Source organism: Galeopterus variegatus, unplaced genomic scaffold (genome assembly GCF_000696425.1).
Source record: "Galeopterus variegatus unplaced genomic scaffold, G_variegatus-3.0.2 Scaffold2130, whole genome shotgun sequence".
In the NCBI taxonomy this organism is placed as follows: Eukaryota; Metazoa; Chordata; class Mammalia; order Dermoptera; family Cynocephalidae; genus Galeopterus; species Galeopterus variegatus.
Genome location: NW_007728241.1, coordinates 137365 through 157290, shown reverse-complemented (window position 1 = coordinate 157290; position 19926 = coordinate 137365). Strand labels below are relative to the sequence as shown.

General features: G+C 39.0%; 1 protein-coding gene across 2 annotated transcripts in view; it reads left to right on the top strand.

The window, feature by feature from the left end:
- The window catches only part of XPO6 (exportin 6), a 123569-nt gene that overhangs the window by 45045 nt on the left and 58598 nt on the right, over positions 1–19926 (top strand). For both annotated transcript variants that reach the window (XM_008580577.1, XM_008580576.1), the window contains exons 5-8: positions 1591–1750; positions 4317–4394; positions 13832–14285; positions 17607–17733. In XM_008580577.1, the coding sequence (XP_008578799.1) occupies positions 1591–1750; positions 4317–4394; positions 13832–14285; positions 17607–17733 (819 nt within the window). The remainder of the gene's footprint in view (positions 1–1590; positions 1751–4316; positions 4395–13831; positions 14286–17606; positions 17734–19926) is intronic.

The following is a 19926-nucleotide window of genomic DNA, read 5'->3' as shown; positions in this document are numbered from 1 at the left end:
AAGTAATCGAAATCTTTTAGAATATGGGTTGATAATCCAAAGGACTCCAAATGGGAAGAGATGCTTGTGAAGAGTGAATTCTACTTTATTATGTAAAGAAATATTGGTAGAAGATGGATTTCTTGTTCCTCCTCTATTGCATTATCTGAATTTAAGTTGATTTTAGGAATAGTCCGTATTCGTAGAAAATAGAAAAATTATGGAGGATGTACTTGAAGTTTTAGTGTTCAAGAGAACTGATTTTATAGAGAACATTTTTAACATACCATTCATTGCTGCTGGTTTTACATAGTGCTGCTTCTGAAGGCAGTTAAATTTACCTTAAGTTCCCATGATTGAGTACTTTCCCTTCGTTTTGAGGGTTTCCTTGATGTTTTCCTTGGTCTTTGATGAGAAGAGCTGTTTTTAAGGGAAAGGAAAGTGTCCTGTGTGTATTGAAGTGAAGACTGTGTGATCTGTGTGGGTGCAGTTCCTGAGCATCCTCTTCTTCCCTAAAGCTTGTATCTTGTAACTTGAGTGAGTAAAAAACTTCTTTGTATCAGAAAATGAGCTACATTTAAAGTTAATTATGATTCAAGAAAAAGGTGAAGTATTCCTTAAATTGTTTGCTTTTTTTTTTCCCTTTCTGTCTTTTTTTGTGACTGGTAATGGGATCGCAACCCTTGGTGTCGCGCCCGTACCGTGACCGGCAACGGGATCGCAACCCTCGGTGTCGCGCCCGCACCGTGCTCAACCGGTGAGCGGACCGGTCTCTATATGGGATCCGAACCCTCGGCGGGAGCGCCGCCATGCTCCCAAGCGCCGCACTCTATCGAGTACACCACCGGGCCGGCCCAAATTGTTTGCTTTTTTACAGATTGTAGCATAAACTCAACAGACTTTTAGTATCAACTCTTCTACTTTTATTATTTCTGGAAACTAAAAAATAAATGTAACAGTAATGCTTTGAATTTTGCAAAAATGACTAGGAAGATATAAGTAATGTTATGGTGTTGAAGGTGTACCTTTTTTCTGTCTCTTGTTTAAACTTTCTTATGGTAGAGAGAATATTAACTTAATTTGCTACATAGGTATTTGCAAAATCATAACCATAGTCATAGTTTAATGATGTGTATGCATGTTGCTTCCTCTGCTGCGTGTTTAATCTTGAACTTTTCTGAAGCATATAAAGCTTAGAAATGTAAAGTTGATTTAATACCTGAATGTTGAAAAGATATCACAAATTGATTTACACATATTTTAAACACACATACACACACACAAAACATAAGTTATTGGGCAAAGTAACCAAGGCTCTGTTGGGAATCTGGACATGTATAAAAACTGTCATGTTAGGTATAAAAGAACATTGTTTTAAAGTCCACGGTATTAGAATTTTGTCCTTAAAGAAGAATGTATTTTGAGTGGTTAAATAAGAAAAGCTACATAAATGTACTCTTAAGTCATTTTTCTGCAGTGTTGATTTATTTATGTAGCTTGTCGATGTAAGATTAAACACACAAAGAGATACTTCACAGGTTTAATGTTACTGAGTCCTCTTTGTACGTTTTTAGTGTGACACTCTGCTGAGAACTTAACTTTTCCCGGCAGTTGATCCAGTCCCCTGTGACAACCCCCCTTGGGCTGATCATGTTGAAGACAACTTCTGAAGAGCTGGCTTGTCCTCGTGAGGATCTCAGTGTGGCTCGGAAGGAGGAGTTGCGGAAGCTGCTGCTGGACCAGGTGCAGACAGTGCTCGGGCTGCTGACAGGTGAGCAGTGTGGTGGTGCCAAGAGGCGGAGGCCTGCCTGGAGATGCTCTGAGCTCAGGCCTTGGCACTCAGCATGTTTGAGTTGTTCCCAAGACTAAAATTGAAAAGAATGTAGTGCTGTCTTCCCAGCACCTATAGCCCAGTGTCTAGCACACAGTAGGACCCCAAAATGGGTTTGTAACTTATTTTCCTTGTAGTCTTTCACTAACTGTTCCTCACTATAACTGTGATTAATGAGGTATAGTCCAAATCACAGGAATGTTATTGAAATACCGATTATTGCATTTTAAGTAAGGTGGGTAGTAAGCATTTTATTTAAAAGAATTTGAATTCAAGATCAGGAGAAGTTGTAAGAGTAAAAAAGGTGTGAAAATTTCTCATTCTGTTTAGGGAAGTGAGTCAAAGTGTGGAATCTGTCCCCTGTTCACTAGGTTGTAGTTATGTGTAGCATTTCATTTGATGTGTTTGATTACAGCCTCATGACAATTTGTGAAGGGTAAGAATAAACAGAAAGCAAACCACAAAGTGAGACAGGAAGATAAGAGAGTTACCCTGAGTACTGAGGGCCATGACTGCTATGCTGCTGTTTGAGCCTGCTTGTTTGGAGGCACATGTGCAGCACCTCCCTGCGAGGCCTGCTAGTGCGCTGCTGTAAGGGATGTTGTAGTGAAAACAAGTGTTTTTATCTCCAGCTCCTCTACCTAGATTTCTTCTTGGACGTCTAGGAACTTTTTTTTTTTTTTTTTAGTATGTCTAGTTTAGTGCTTGGCATGTGGTGGGCACTTAAAATTAGTTGAAAGAATGACTGAGCGAAAGTGAACTTGTCATTTGCTCCTCCTCCGCTCCTCCCCATCCTTCCCCAAATACCCAGGGGGAAACCCAAACCTCAGAGCATTTATTCATTCAGGGCACACTTATTGACCCCACCAGATGTTAAATTTCTAGAGTTAGGGACCATGTTTTGTACCTCCATATCCTGCTGTGCCTAGCAGCACATTAACTATTTTTAAAATTGAGATACAACTCATATACCACAAAATTTACCATTTTGAAGTTCAACAATTCAGTGATTTTTAGTTTATTCACAATGTTGTACAATCATCACCACTAATTCCAGAATATTTATCATCCCAAAAAGAAACCCTGTACCCAATAGCAGTCACTCTCCATTCTCCTGTCCCTCTTGACCCCTGACAACCACTAATCTACTTTCTGTCTATTTGAATTTTCTTATGCTGGACTTTCATGAAGATGGAATCATATAATATGTGACATTTGGTGCCTGGCTTCTTTCACTTAGCATAATGTTTTCAGGATTTATCCATGCTGTAATACTAGATATTTTGAAAATAAAATATTTTCAAAAGCCTTTATCTGATGTGACAGGTTCTGTAGGGGATACAAAGAGGAATAAAACACAGTTTCTGCCCTCTAGTTAATTTACACTTGTTGGGGAGAGACAAGTAGACAGACAGAAAACGGTGTTGTAAGAGGTATGTTTTATGTGCAGGCAAAACTGAGCAGGCAGTAAGACTTCATGGAGGAGGGAAAGCTGAGTGTCATTCTTAGAGACAGACTGGTAACATTTAGTGTGATGGAAAAGTCAAGTTGGAATTGGGGGAGGGAGTGGGTCAGAGGTTGAGAAACAGAAGAAGGACACATGCGGAAGTGACAGCAAACAGTTCAGCATGATGAATTTTTGTGTGTGGGGTGGGCGGAAGCTGGAACAGACGAGACCACATAGGGTGAGCAAAAGCCACATGTCAAGATTAGTGGGGTAGTACCGTTTACAGGGTGAGCAACATCAGAGGCTAGTGGCAGGTTTATGGAGGAAGAAAAGTTGAGCATGGGATATCCAAGTGGTGTTGTCCAGGAGGCAGTTGGATATGCCAGTTTATGAATGCCATTACTGTTTTCAAAATCCCTGTCATGTGACATAGAGCTTGGTATATGTAGTCAGGATGAGTTTTGGGCCAAAAGAGAGAACTTAAGAGGCTTCAGAATATGCTTTGTTGAAGCCATGGTAGTAGTTGAGTCACTGTAGCAGGGAGGGTGAAGTGAGAGGAAAGGAAGGCCAACAGGGGAGCCTGGAGAAGGATGTGTTCTTAAGTGATCAATGGGTAGAGGATGGACATCCTGGTGAAGGAGACAGAATTGAGTTCAAAGGAACCAGAGAGAGTGGCACCACAGGGTCAGAGAAGGATTTGGGCAGTGGTGTGGAATACCAGGGTGGTCAAAGATGATAAGGATTGTCATGGCCACTGAATGGATGTAGCAACCAGGTGACCTTGGCCAAGAGCAGTATTGGTGGAAATAGTGGGGAGAAGCCACATTGCAAGGCCTGGGTAAGGCAGTAGCAACTGTCTGAGTTTGGATAGCAGCATGTTTTAGAGGTGGCTAGAAGTGAGTGAAGAGGTACACCCATGAGCTCGAGGGAGACATGGGGGAAAGAGGGATGTTTCAACTGATGTTTGATCAAAGGCATCAATAAATTGTTTTTCTAAATCTGATTTTCACATGCTGGACTTTATTTCTCTCTTAAACTCAGTTTCTCCTTTTTTGGTAGGTATCTTGGAGACTGTCTGGGACAAACACAGTGTTACCGCCGCCACTCCACCACCATCCCCGACCTCAGGAGAAAGTGGTATGGTCTGCCCAGCACCTGCGGCACTCCTCTTTTTATTTAATTTTCATTAATTGATTAAGTAATTTGGCAGCTGGAACAGAGCTCAAACCCTGGACCTTGGTGTTATCAGCACCACGCTCTAACTGACCTAACCGACCAGCTCCCACACTCTTTTTAAATGCAGCTGGGTACCTGAGCAGGATATGGCCAATAGCTTATTTATGCCAGGTTCAGGTGCTGATTCTTCCTTAATTTGTTTTTGGCCTTTCTGCCCATGTTTCTGAGTATCAAGCTTTCTACTGTTTCTTGTGAGTACTTTCTAATATAACATTTTGAACAACACATTTTGCTTCTTTCTTTCCTGTCATGAAGATGGCATCTTTGAGCTTCTATCATCCACCTCCATCCCCTTCAGACTTAACAATTGCTGTCCCTCCAAGTTCGTTTCCCTCTTTTTCTCAAATTTCATGGCTGTATTCCTTGTGCTGAGGTTGGTATGAGCCTGGGGGTGGGGGCTTGACAGCGCTGCTTTGCCATTCTGCACGGGGTCGCAGGAGGGGGGCAGCAGCCTGAAGGAGAGGAATGTAGAGTGCTTTCTTCTTCACTGGACTAAGGGCAAAGTCATTCTGGCTGTGAAAGATTGGGTGGGGGGGCACAGTGTGCAGTAGCCAGCGTTGAATTTACATTGGTTAAGAATAATTTGATAAATCCTGGGCATATTTGCAGAGGTTATTAAATAGTTTGCTGGTTGTTAGTTATTGTTCACATTTACATTAATATCTGTTTCAAAAGTCAGAGTGCAGTTCATCTGAAAATGACTACTTTCAAGGATTGATGGAAAGAGGAAATTGTATCTGAGCAGGAAATTTTAGTTTCTAAATGCTTCTGTTTACACTAAATGATCACAGATGCTTTTCAAGTAGAGAACATCCTGTGAATTGGCACATATTTCTTCCTCTACTGTAAAGGTTGATGTGGCTAATGAGAAATATTTCTACATCTTTCTTCTTCACCCCAAGGAAATGGGCTGTTGAAATCAGATATCTCTAAGCCCAAGCTGTTTCTTATAGCTTGTTATTAATGTGTAGATGTTGAAGTTCTTGTAGAGTTATTGTAGAATTGAAAGTATATTATGAAGTTTTGAGGACTGCTCATAGTATACTAATTTTTTCCAAATTCCGTTTGTCGTATGTGGATTAAAAACTGTTAAGCATTTATCATTCTACTTAGATTAAAAACTGTTATAGCGTTCCAGAGTATATTAAAAGCACACAGCAAATTGAACTTTATTTGTACTTGGTGGCAAACTGTCATTCTTAATGTGGGTATTTGAGATGGCTCAACAAATTTATATTCTGCAGTGTTCGAATGATTAAAGAAAAATTGGCAAAGAATGCATATTTGATTTTATGGGTGAATGAACACCATGGAGCGTCCTGCATTTTGGCTAGTCTTTAAATTTGTCCTCTTGTTTACATATAGTTTGCAAAGATTAGTTCTTTTGAGTTAGATTTGTTTTCAGATAGTTGAATACTAGCTCGTCATCCAGTTTAAGTTAGCAGCAACAGTTTACTACAGTAAAATGTATTTGTTTTTCGGAGATAATTTTTCTGTACCAAAAACTGTTTTAGTTGGCTTCATTCAGGTTTATGTTCAGAGCTAATTCAGTTTATACTTTTATAGACTTTATTTTCCTTGGGGCCAGGTTGGGGAATATGAGGTAATACAAACCAAAAATATATGCTTACTTCTTTTATATGTTGCTTAGGTTTTGTTTATGAAGTTAGGTGAAATAAAATATGAGCTAACTTACATTTCCATGTAACAAAACTTAAAAATATGGTGGCTGCTTCTTGGAAATTACCTCTCAGACACTATTAAAATTTATTGAAATCTTGAATTTTAGTATTTGAGAAAAAGCAAAATAATTGAGACTATGGCAGTCTCAGGGAATTAAGTAAGCTTTTAAACTGGTATACTTGCCCTTCAAAAAAAAAAATTGCATGTTCATCTGTTACCATTTTTTTTCTCTTTATGATAATTGTAAGTGAAATCCCTTATTGCTCCATTATTTTGACAGTGCTGATGATTTAATTAACATTTATTTTGATGCTTTTGCTAAACTGTCTTTGTGCATTTAAGACATCAAGTTAAGCAGTAGACCTCTGGAGAATTGTTTGGCTTTCTTGATTATAAGCTTGGTTTTGTTAGAGGAAATTCATTCTGAGAAACCTTAGGGCCCAGTGAAAAATAAAACTAATTCCTTAGCACACCCCATCAGCAGTCCCGACTTGACTCTCTCTGCCCTGCCGGCATTCCTGTGCAACTCCCCATCCAATTTGATAGTCCTCTTAGGCTTTTGGTCTCTTTTCCCACACACTTTTTAAAAATACGGTTTTCTGTCTAATCACTTTCACAGACCAAAGTCCAGGGACCAATCCCTGCAACGACTACTATAACAGTCTAGATGTAGACAAAGGTTTGAAAGGGGTGTGTGTTTTGTTTCCCAGAATAGTTCCCCACCTTGTTGCCTTGTCTCCTAAACCCACTGCAGTAGTGGTCACTCACCTCACTAGACCAGGCTGCTGGGGAGCAGATCTGATGGTTTTCTCTTGTTTGCAAACACGCAAACGGGGGTTCATGGAGAGTAACTTGCTGGAGGTCCCATTGCCAGCAAGTGGTAGAGCAGGGACATGAACCCAGCATTCCAATTCTAAGTGCAGGGTCTTTGTCCTAACTTTTTGTCTTAGATACTCTCACCACTTTCACCTACCTCCTCCATCTCCGAGTTTTGTTTGTTTGTTTGTTTTTTGTTTTAAAGATGACCGGTAAGGGGATCTTAACCCTTGACTTGGTGTTGTTTGCACCATGCTCTCCCAAGTGAGCTAACCGGTCATCCCTGTATAGGGATCCGAACCCGTGGCCTTGGTGTTATCAGCACTACCCTCTCCCAAGTGAGCCATGGGCTGGCCCTCCATCTCTGAGTTTTGAGTCTTGGCCCTGCTATTTACTCTGTGACTTTGAGCGGACCCTTTATACCTTCTCTGACCATTGATGAGCTCAGCTGTAAAAGAATATCTGCCTCTGAGGATAAATGAGGGAAGATGTGGATGGTGCCCTCCTCCTGGCATCTGTTCCTTCCTGCTGTGCTTGTGCAGCCTCCGCCTCTTCGTTAGTCTCTCCTCATCCTCACTTGTTTGTGCTTGGACAAATGGGAGAAAAAGTATACAGAATGAAATTATGTACATACTGGAGTTCTCAGTTAGCTTTGTTCATTCTGCAATAAAAATTAAGGGACTATATCTTTCTCATCCACATGGTATGTAGTTTGAAATATAGATCTGTAGATACACTGATGATAAAAAGTTTTTCAGGGTGAGGATATATTAGAGAGCATGAATTGAGACCAAGATATACCTTCCTACCTTCTCCCAAACTTTTTCCCAATTGCATATCTTTGTGCATTTGAAAATTTTTTCATGTATCCCTTATAAGCCACTTGCAGAAAGGTGGCACTTGGGAGGGTCATTCACAACTTCCGTGACCTCATTTTCTCCTCCCAAGGCCTTCTGAAGAGGTTTTCCCATTTTATGCAACAGAGGTTACAGTTAGGGTGGTGGTTCTCAGCTAGGGTGATTTGCCCCACGGGAGATATTTGGCAAGGTCTGGAGAAATTTTTGGTTAACACAAGTGGAGGATTGCTACTAGCATTTAGTGAGTGGAGATCAGGGATGCTGCTAAATATCCTATAGTACATAGGGCACCAAAGAATTAACTAGCCCACAATTTCAGTAGTGCTGAGGTTGGGAAACCCTGAGTTAGTAAATGTAGAACTGAATAGAAAACATGGAATTTCAATAATTAAAAAAAACAAACTGAGGGGATCTTTTCATGAAAGCCCATTACAAGTGTGCTATAAACCCAGATGTTTATAATCAAGGCACCCTCTTACATAGAGAGTTTGGTAAAGCTCTGTTAAGTATGCATTGGAAGTACTGCAGCATGAAGTAGGTTCTGGTTTGGTCATTCCTTCCACTTTGATTACAATCTAATTTTTGAAAAACTCTCCCATAATTTATTAAAATACTGTAGGGAAAGTGAAGGAAAAAGATCAGGGCCCCTCAAATGTTCAGAATCTTGCTGAGCAGTTGATGTAAATATGCATGTACGCCCAGGTGTTCCTTGGTTATTGTCTTATGTAATTGCGCATGTGCACCCAGGTGTCCTGAGTTATGGACTTTAAGGATGAGTAGGTCTGATCTATGGCTCCTCTTGCCCCCAGGATGCCCCCGGGGGTGGGGCACGGGGAGGCTGCTACTGCTGCTGGAGGCTATTGCTGCAAGCTGTAGCTGCTATGGCCCCTGGGACCTTCCGGGAGACCACTGCCCCCACTGCTGACTGAGCTCATGTCATCTGCCAACAGCTCCCGGGATCTTTCCCAATTACCTAGCGTGGATGTGAGGGTTCTGGTGACCCAGTCAGGCATGTGAGGGATCTGGTGACCCAGTCTGTACAATGGGTTTAAAGGGTGTGATCCCTAGCGCTGACAATACAAATGGAAACTTAGTATAACTAAAATAATGAAACATTTTGGCTTTAGTTATGAATTGCTTTAACAATACAATAGCCTTAGCAATACAATTGGCTATGTCGGCAGGAGTCAGACAATGCCTAGCCATACAATTGGCACAACAATGGCCCTAACCAGACAAGTGGCGTAGTCACTTAGCTTTACAAATACCTCGAAACATTTAAATTTGACTAGGATCATTTTAATTGAGAAACAACATTAAAACCATTTTTTGTTTTTGAGAAAAAATAACAGGTCATCCATATCTACCTAATCAGTTCTTACCTCTGCATGATCCTACTCAGCCTTTGTCCTTGTGTATATATCTTTCTAGAATGGCAGTCATGGGGGGCGGTGTGTGTGTGTGTGTGTGTGTGTGTGTGTGTGTGTGTGTGTGTGTGTGTGTGTAGGATAGATTGGATAAAAAGACAAAATGTCATATATATATTTTTTAATAAAAACAAATTTTAGTTTTATTTAACAAAAGGTATTCAACTGAAGGCATTGCTGACCTTGAGGTGCTTTTTCCACAAGAGATAATTTCTAAAAGATACCTCTAAGGAAGAAGTTTTTGTTTGCTTGAGGAAATATCACCTTCCTTTATACCCAAAGGAGAACTTTAGGTAAAGTCACACTTCGCTCAGAACTTGTAGACACTGCACAGTGCACTGTCTTCTGGCTTTCTGTTGTTATTGTGGAGAAGTCTGAATTAAGGTGTTTTCTCCTGTATATGTGCTTTTTCTGCCTGCATTCCTTCCTTATGCCTAAAATTCTTAATATTGATTCCTCTTTTTCATTTTTTTTTTTTTTTTGGACAGGATAAGCCCTTTCATTTTGTAGAGTCACATTTTTATTTTAGGAAAGTTTTCTTCTTGTTATAGTTTTAAATGTTTTTCTTCTCCTTTCTTCTCCAAAATAACTTTACAGCTTTTTTTCCATTTCATTTTGTGTGACTTGTTTAGCCCAGTGCTTTAAAAAATTAAGCAAGCATGAGAATCACATGGAGAGCTTGTAAGAACATGCCCCACACTTTCAGGTTCTGCTTTAATAGGTGTGGGATGGGACCTGGTCAGGGCCTGATCATTTGTATTTCTGACCAGCTCTCAGAGTATGCTGCTGGTGCCGGTCTACAGACCCACCTTGAGTAGCCCAATGGTTCTCAAATTTTTGGTCTTAAAAGTTATTGAGGTCCTCAAAAAAGCTTTGGGGGCTACATATACTGATACTAAAACTGAAAATTTACAAATATTAATTTATTTTAAAATAGCCATGCTAAACCTACTACATATTAAGAGATAATATATTTTAATAAATATCTATATTTTCCAAAGTGAAGAAGAAAAATTTATTGGAAAAAGTGGCAGTTACCCGTTTTGCAAATCTCTTTTATACGTGGCTTAATGAAAGTAGTTCCTGCATTCTATCTGTTGCAATATCGCATGTAATGTAGCCTTTGGAAAAACTCCACTGTACACTTGTGAGATAATGAAAGTGAGAAAGGAAAGTAACATTTTAGCATTCTTTTAAGAATAGTGAATCAGGGCCGGCCCCGTGGCTCACTTGGGAGAATGTGGTGCTGATAATACCAAGGCCATGGGTTTGGATCCCTATGTAGGGATGGCTGGTTGCTCACTTGGGAGAGCATGGTGCTGGTAATACCAAGTCAAGGGTTAAGATCCCCTTATCGGTCATCTTTAAAAAAAAAAAAAAAAAAAAGTTGTGGATTTGTGGGCCCCCTGAAAGAATCTTGGGGACCTTCAGGGATCTCTAGATCAAATTTTGAGAACTGCTGTTTGATAGTAATGCTTAGATTTTAAAACCTGAAGCCACAAGAGCAAATAGTTAACTTAATTATACTGCCCAGTTCATAGCACTTGAATATCGTTGGTTTACATAATAATAACCTCATTATTTTTTATTTATTCCCATCATCCCCATTCTCTTCCTGTTTCCCTTCCCCACAGCGAACAACCATTTTACACACTTGATCATAGCCAAAAGACTGAGATCAGATGCGGCTGTTTTAATGTATACAATGTGTATCCAGTGTATGTTTGATAATATGTTCTTGTAAAAACCTACTATTTTGTGTTCATGTATTTTAGTATGTGTAAATGGTGTGGTGATACTAGAGTGCTTTTTCTTACTTTTTATTCAACACTATCTTTTTTTTTTTTTTTTTTTTTTTTTTTTTTTTTTTTTTCCACACTTTTTTTTTTTTTTTTTTTTTCAACCCTTTTTTTTTTTTTTTTTTTTTCAACCCTTTTTTTTTTTTTTTTTTTTTCAACCCTTTTTTTTTTTTTTTTTTTTTCAACCCTTTTTTTTTTTTTTTTTTTTTCAACCCTTTTTTTTTTTTTTTTTTTTTCAACCCTTTTTTTTTTTTTTTTTTTTTCAACCCTTTTTTTTTTTTTTTTTTTTTCAACCCTTTTTTTTTTTTTTTTTTTTTCAACCCTTTTTTTTTTTTTTTTTTTTTCAACCCTTTTTTTTTTTTTTTTTTTTTCAACCCTTTTTTTTTTTTTTTTTTTTTCAACCCTTTTTTTTTTTTTTTTTTTTTCAACCCTTTTTTTTTTTTTTTTTTTTTCAACCCTTTTTTTTTTTTTTTTTTTTTGTTTTTTTTCCGGGCCCGGCAACGGATCGCAACCCTCAGTGTTGCCCCCGTACCGGACCGGGGACCGGCAACGGGATCGCAAGCCTTGGCGTTGCTCCCGCGCCTCGCTCAGCCGGTGAGCGGGAGCCGGTCTGTATTTGGGATCCGACCCCTCGGACGGGAGCGCCGCCGCGCTTCCCAAGCGGCGCACTATCCAGTGCGCCACCGGGCCGGCCCTCAACACTATCTTTTTAAGGTCTGTCCATGCTTTTGCCCTGTGCATTTAGTGTGTGGGGTCTGCTTACTGCGTGATATGATAGGCTTCCCGGCGTTTTGTGTCTTCTCCTCCCAGTGAGGAGCCCAGATGGCCTCTGCCTCACCACCCACATAAACCCCTACCTGTCTCCTCTTAGACCTGGTTGCTTTGGGATCATACTCGGAGGGGAAATGTTAGGTGACAGGGTGTTTGAATATTTAAGATGACTCCAGAGTGCCAGGTTCCTCTTCAGAATGGCTGTCCCTCCTGTCAGTGCCGTGTGAATGTTCGCGTATCCATGCCTTGCCCTCAACATTTAAATTTTCCTCAGTCTCCTTTTAATTTGCATTTTCTGATTACTGATGAATTTGATTTCTCTCTATGTGCTGGTTGCCCTCTTGAGTTTCTTCTTCTGAAAATTGTCTGTTTATAGCCACCGCCTTTGTTTATATTGGGGTTGTACTTTGGATGGGCAGCATTTTTCTTGTATATTTTAGATTTTACTCCTTTTTGGTGTTAGAAATTATGAATATCTTCTCATAGTCTGTTACCTGCCTGGTAACTTTCTCAGTGTTCTTCCCTGATTAGAAACACTTAATTTTGATGTTAATAAATGCATTAGTATTTTTTGTTAAGGTTTGTGTTTTGGTATGTCTTTCCCCACCTTTCCCTATATTTGAGATACTTTTATATTTTCTTCCATGAACTTTAAAGTTTTATCTTTAATTCACTTGGTGTTTAGTTTTATATGTGGTATTAGTGAGTTTTTATTTATTTATTTAATGGTAATGTATTCTTTTTTCAAAAAACAAGGTCAAAACAAGGTCATGATTTGGGGGGAATGTAGAACGAAAAGAAAAATGTGGGTGGGTATGGGGTTTTACAACCAGAGGATAGCCCCATCCTTGTCCAGACTACTTGTCTCCTGGGAAATTGCTACTCTACAAACTCACTAAGACTAAACTTAAGTCAAAACACTGAAGATTGTATCTAGATTTTTTCCCTCCAAGAATCAGAATGTTATCTTTTTAAAAAATTTAATTTTTTAAATTTAAGTTTTAGTTTTATTTTTTAGTTGTAATTGACACATTATAATTATATGTACTTATGGGGTACAGTCTGATTTTTTGATACATATATATGTTGTATAATTATTGGGTCAGCATAGTTAATGTATCAATCGCCTCACGCATTTGTCATTTCTTTGTATTGAAAACATTCAAAAAGCCTCTGCTCTAGCTATTACGTAATGTAGAAAACCTAACTGATAACAATAGTTGCCCTACTGTGCAATAGAACACCACAATTTATTCCCCCTGTCTAATCGTAATTTTGTACCCATTGGCCAACCTTTCACTGTTTTCTCTATTCCCGACTCCCTTTCTCAGTTTCTGGTAACCACTGTTCTACTCTCTGTCTCTATAATATAATTTTTTTTTTTTTTTTAGATTCCACAGATGAGTGAGGTCATGTGGTATTTGTCTTTCTGTGCCTGGCTTACTTCACTTAACATAATGTCCTCCAAGTCCATCCATGTTGCTGCAAATGACAGGATTTTATTCTTTTTTTATGGGTGAATAGTATTCCATTGTGTATATATACCACATTTTTTAATCCATTAATCTGTTGTTGGATGCTTAGGTTGAATCCATATCTTGGTTATTGTAAATTGTGCTGCAATTAACATGGGAGTGCAGATATCTCTGATATACTAACTTCATTTCCTGTGGGCATATACCCAGTAGTGGGATTGCTGGATCAAATGGTAGTTCTGTTTTTAATTTTTTCAGGACCTCCATCCTATTTTCCATAATGGCTGCACTACTAGTTCATACTCCTACCAGCAGTGTACAAGTACAGACTTCATTATCTTATTTTGCTATACTGTTAACTTTTTATAATCAGTATTTAACATTGAGCGTATTTTATTTTTTGATTTCATAGGTAACTAAACTGACGTGGTTTTTTTTGGAAGGAGAATTACTTACGGTGGTTTATAAAAGCCTTGATGGGGGTATCTTAAAAGCCTTTTTTATTTTCAGGTGACTTACTGAGTAACCTGTTGCAAAGTCCTAGTTCTGCCAAACTGTTGAATCAGCCAATCCCCATCCTTGATGTGGAGAGTGAGTATATCTGTTCCCTGGCCTTGGAGTGCCTGGCCCATCTCTTCAGTTGGATTCCTCTGTCTGCCAGCATCACCCCATCCCTCCTTACCACCATCTTCCACTTTGCACGCTTTGGCTGTGACATCCGGGCCAGAAAGATGGCTTCAGTTAACGGCAGCAGCCAGAACTGTGTCTTGGGTCAGGAGCGCGGCCGGCTTGGGGTCCTGGCCATGTCCTGCATCAATGAACTCATGTCAAAGAACTGTGTGCCTATGGAATTTGAGGAGTATTTACTGCGTATGTTCCAGCAGACTTTCTACCTCCTGCAGAAAATCACCAAGGATAACAATGCCCACACAGTGAAGAGCAGGCTAGAAGAACTTGATGAGAGGTAATGAAAACAGGTGTGGAGTTGGTTGTGCCCTGAGAAAGGGCCTTGGTTGTTTATCATGCTGTGTCGCATAGTTTCTGTAATCCTCTTTGATTTCAGAACATGGGGCTCCTGGTGAGGAATGGAAAGGTAGGTGTGTACCAGTAAGTTTAAGGTTAGCTGGAGGGGATAGGGGGGTTAAGGGAAATGAGTTGAGTTATAAAAGTGATTGTGGATTGTGTAGATTTGTTGTCCTTTTTTTCCCCCATCCATCTCCTGTCCTCCCTTCCATTCCTCTTCCTCCCTCTTCCCCCCTCTTCCTCACTATTTGCCTGCAGGTCTGAGGTGGGGCAGGAGCTGAGACAGCTGCTCATGCGTAGCCAAGAACAGAAGAGGTCCATGGAGGTACAGGAGTTATAATCGCCCTTTCTCACTTGGTGTTGCTTGTTAGTTATTACTGTTTGACTTTTCCCAAGTCTTGCAACGTATAGGAATGTTGTTATTGTTGTGAATTTTACAAAAATGGCAAGTTTTCATTGAAGGATAGGAGATGTTAATGTGGGCATAGGTTAATGTGACACACACCTGTGTTTCTTTGTTATTGTCCTCTTGAATGGAGCCTAAAATTACCTAGCCCTTTTTTTTTTCCCCCCTTAATTTACTCTAAAAGATGACTCCATCACAGTACTCTGAGATAGGGTCTCATTATTTATTTCCCTGGCAAATGATATCATTTATGTCTTACAACTTTCATTAACATGATGCTACTGCTGTACAAAAACAAGAGGGAATTGGAAACTTATATTATGAACAATCATATTGATCAGAAACTTCAGAGCAGATAAATTATATTGAATTAGTAAATATTTATAGATTGCTTGGCAGCAAATGTTGTTAATCAATTTTCTTTGGATTGTCTTTTGTTATTAAGCTATACAGAGTTAAGCTATTTCCTTTTTCCTTAGAGTAAGCAGCAGAATATAAAGTCAAGTGCCTAAAGTTAGGAACATTTTAGTGCTTTTTAAATTGAGCAGTTTTATTAAGTTTTTCTAAAGTTAAAAAATTGATACATAAGATTATTTTGGTTTGGTTCATTGTAAACAAACTTTGCGTGACATTATTTTGCATAATCACAAAAGAACTTATAATCTGATACAATAATATGTTTCTTTTTTTTCATTATTTGGTAATAGTTTTCTATATGAATTCAAAGGCATCAGTATTCATACAATTTTATATCCTTTCTAGCTTTGGTTAAGAAAGGCTGTATTATCTTCACGTGTTAAAAAAAAAAAAAAAACTAGCTGCTTTACTAACCATCACATGTCAGTTGTTTTGACTTTTACTTTAAGCATAATGTAGCCACAGACACTTTGTTATGGCTTACATCAGATGGTATAGAAATGTCATCATGGATGATCTATGTACTGAGTTTGTTACATGTAACTTTTGTGCTCTTGGTTTTATATTTTAATTCTATGCTTCCTATTGCCCTGTGAAAGCTGAGAGGTGCCTGGAAGCAGAAAGGTGACAAAATAATACTGTGTGCTTGCTTCCTGGCTCTGGGGTCCCTTATCACTAATTCTAAACAGCTCAGTCCATTCTCAGTTGTTTAGGAGCTGCTTAACCAACCAGGTCCTTGGCTTCTCTTCTCCTGTACTGCCTTTTTTCTAACTTTCTACTGTTCATTAGCACCTGTACCAGAAGGTGGGCAAGGGAAAGAAAATGAGGTGAGATAAAATCTATAGTTTTAGTTACTGAATAGCCTTGTTTGTAGTTTTCTAAAATTGGGTTGGAGATGAAAATAAAATTGAGATTGCTTTATATCTTACCCATGACTTCTTTTTGTTCTTTATGGGTGGTAGAGAATTGAGTGCACCTTCGTAATGGGCAGTAAACTGGTTGATGACTTTGACTATCCATGTAAAAAATTTAATGTAATAAATAAGCTGAGTAAGTTATGAGGACTTCCTCTTCTTGAGTATTAGTGATTGAAGGTATCAGAGAGAAGTCTCTTTGTACTTTTATTTCTCTAAAAACAATTGATTTTAGTGCCATACTGTTTTTAAAGTATTTGGCCTCATGATCCACAGAGACAGCCATTCTGCTTATGAAAAAAAAAAAGATATATTTTTTAAAAAGCTGCAAATAAACTCTCATGTCTGTGTGCCAGCCATATAGAGGTCAGACAGGCAGGTTGGCCACCCTCAGGGAGATAGGTCCCAGGAGCACTATGAGACATTTTTATTTCTGGGCCAATTTTGCTTTTTTGAGAAGTAGTCATCTTCTCTCCCTTTATTATTTCACATATCTCTGCTTTAAAAAATAGCTTTTTGCAGTTATGTGTTTCAGAATTGCTTTTAGCTATTATTTAATTTTCAGCTAAGGCCTAGTATGTCTTTGCCTTTTTTGTTGGTCTTTTGATTTATGGAGGTGTGTCCATCTCATTTTCTAATCACCTTTTGGTATTTAGGGGCTTAAAATGACAGTTTCTGAAATGTGAGAGTGATGAAGTGCTGTGTATTTAGTAACAAAAATCTCTTATCCTTGCAGCTGTGACCCACACTCTTCTGTGAAATGATTTTGTGAATACAAATGAATTGGAGGTTCACAGTGATGTGAAAAGAAAGAGCACTGGGTTGGGAGTGGGTGATAGTCCCGTTCTGCCGTGAGCTGGCTCAGTGACCTTGGCCAGTTGCTTTATCTCTGGGCCTCATCTGTAAAATGAATGTGTCAGACTAAATTGTCCCTGAGGCTTGTCCAGCTCTACCAGCCTTCTTCCCTTATATTTGAAATTACTTTTAGCATGGATTGGGATGTGTTTAATTAGCACAAGTAGTCAGAGGGGGGGGGAAATGAATATTAGTGTATAAGCCTGAAGATACCTTACCTGGATGCCATGCCCTTTGTATAGTCTTGTTTTGGTGTCTCTAGCACAATTTATTTTAATATCGTGGCCTCCTAGTTAAGAAAACCAGCCTTCTAAACTTGACAGATTGAAATGACACAATGATCTGCCCATCAGCTTTTTAACACCATTTCCTTCCACTTTAATTGGGTCGTTACACTAATGAGTTAGGAAATATGAGAGCAGTAGCTTGTAAGAAGCTTTAGTGGACAGTGTCTGAGGATTAAAGTTACTTTTCTGCTATGTTTCAGGTGGTAATGGAATGAAGGGTTGCCTGTCCTGTAGGTAATTGTTGCAGGCCTTTATATTTTTAACTGAAAATATATTATAAATCTGTATAGTTCTGTACTGAAAGAATTTTGGATTGAATTTAAGTTCTCTTCTAAAGAGGTGGTGGGGTTTCTTATCGTCACCTTTTGTCTTGTCTCATTTAGCTACATTGAGAAGTTTACTGACTTTTTGCGGCTCTTTGTGAGTGTTCACCTAAGAAGAATCGAGTCCTACTCCCAGTTCCCTGTGGTGGAATTTTTAACGCTTTTGTTCAAGTACACATTTCATCAGGTAAAGCACCAAAAGCATCCTTTCCTTCCAAAGAAAAGGTCTACCTTGATTTGCAAGAGAAAGACCTTATTTATTTTAATTTTATTTCCCAAACATTTATATAGTGCTTACTATCTGAAGAGTAATAACCCTGTAAGGTAGGTACGATTATTATTATCATCACCATTTTACAGATAAAAAAACACTGAGGCACAAAGAGTGGCTTGCTCAGTGTCACACAACTAGTAAGTAGTAGAGCCAGGATTTGAACTCACAGTCTCTGCTCTTAACTGGTAGAGAGGCAAAATACAAAGTCTGAAATTGGGGCTTTTAGTTCTATTCTGTATCTCTCTAAAACTTCCCACAAGAAGATTACATATAGTGAAGCTCTCAAGAGTTAAGTTTTGATGGTGTCCAATTTTTTCCCCCATTCAACAAATATTTTTTGAGTTCCTATTGTATTTCAGGAGCTAGGCATTTAACCTTTACAAGCAAAGTCCTTGCCTGTACTGAGCTTACATTCTAGTGACCCAGTATTTTTATATTTATATATTTTTATATATATACACACACATATTTACACACATATTTTTTTAACAGCTTTATTGAGGTATAATTTTACATACCATGAAATTTACTCATTGTAATTATAGAGTTCAGTCATGTTCAGTGAATTGGTAGAGCTGTGCAGCTGTTACCACAGTCCAGTCGTAGACATTTCTATCATACCCTATCCCTTTTGCCTGTTTGTGTGTGTTTTTTTTAAATTTTTAAATTTTTTAAATTTATTTTATTATTGAATCAAAATTGATTATACATATTTTGGGGGTTGAACATTGAGATATGTTGATTAAATCAGTATTACTAGCATGTATTTTGTTACAAATCATAATTATTCTTTATGCCCCTTGTCCAACCTCTCCCCTTCCCCATTCCCTCCCCCTCCACCCTCTAATTGCCCTAGATTTCTTCTCTCCTTCTGAAAGAATAATGGTTACTCTGTTAACTTGTTACCTAGATGATCTGTCCAATGCTGAGAGATGTGATCAGGTCCCCCAATATTATCATAGAGCAGATGCTTCTTCTGTCACTCTGAAATGGGTTTTGTGGAAAGAGACATCCTCTTCTTTTCTTTGTCTCTGCTGGTGACTCTTCTTATGTGAATGCACTCCAGTGGTTGGCGGACCATCTGCGTGGTGGTTGTGGCATCTAGCCACTTTTGCAGCAGCCATGGTTATTGTGGTGACTGTGGTGGGCCACCCACGTGGGGGTGCTGTTTTTGGCATGCTCGTTGGCACTGGCGGTAAGCCTGGTTGTGGGGTGTGTTTGGTCCCCTTCTCCTTGCCTTGGGTCCCCTGGCAGGCCTCAAGGTGCTGGCATGTTGTGCCTGGTTGTGGGAGAGAGGTCCAGTCTCCTTATCCATGCCCCAGGTCCCCGGGTGGGCTCCAAGGTGCTGGCATGTTGTGCCTGGCTGTGGGAGGGTGGTCTGGTCCCCGACTCCATACCCTGGGTCCCTGGGTGGGCCCCAAAGTGTGTGTGTTTTTAAAATAAGCTTTTTTTTTGAAGTATGACACTCCTACAGAAAAGTGCGTAAATCATATGTGTACAGCTCGGTGATTTTTCCCCAAAATGAACACACCCATGTAGCTACCACCTAAACTGGAAAATAGAACATTATCAACACCCCATAAATTCTGTCCTGTTCCTTCCCAATCAGTTTTCTTCTCTTCTCCGCAGAAGAAACCCCAGTCCTGACCTTAATACCACAGATTAGGTTTGCCTGTTCTAGAACTTCTCTGAATGAAAGCAAGTAATGTGTATTTGTCTTATCTGGCTTTTTTTTGACTGACATTATGTTTACGAGATTCATTCATGTTGTATATAGCAATAGTTCGTTCATTTTATTGTGTTAGAAGTATAATGTAAGTATAATTAAGTGTAATGTTTAAGTCATTGTCTGAAAATCCATTCTACTACTAATTTGGCTGCTTCCAGTTCTTAGTGATCATGAATCATGTTGCAGTGAACATTCTTGTACATGCTTTTGGATGTACACAGGTCACTTTTTCTGTTGGTACATACCAGGAATGAAACTGTCGGGTCGGTGAGGGCATCTGATTTTAAAAGCAGACTTCTTTCCTTTTAAAACCAGTAATGTTGTAGCTTAATGATGCTAGAGGAGAGGCAAGGCTCTAGGCTGGGGGGGGGGGGGGG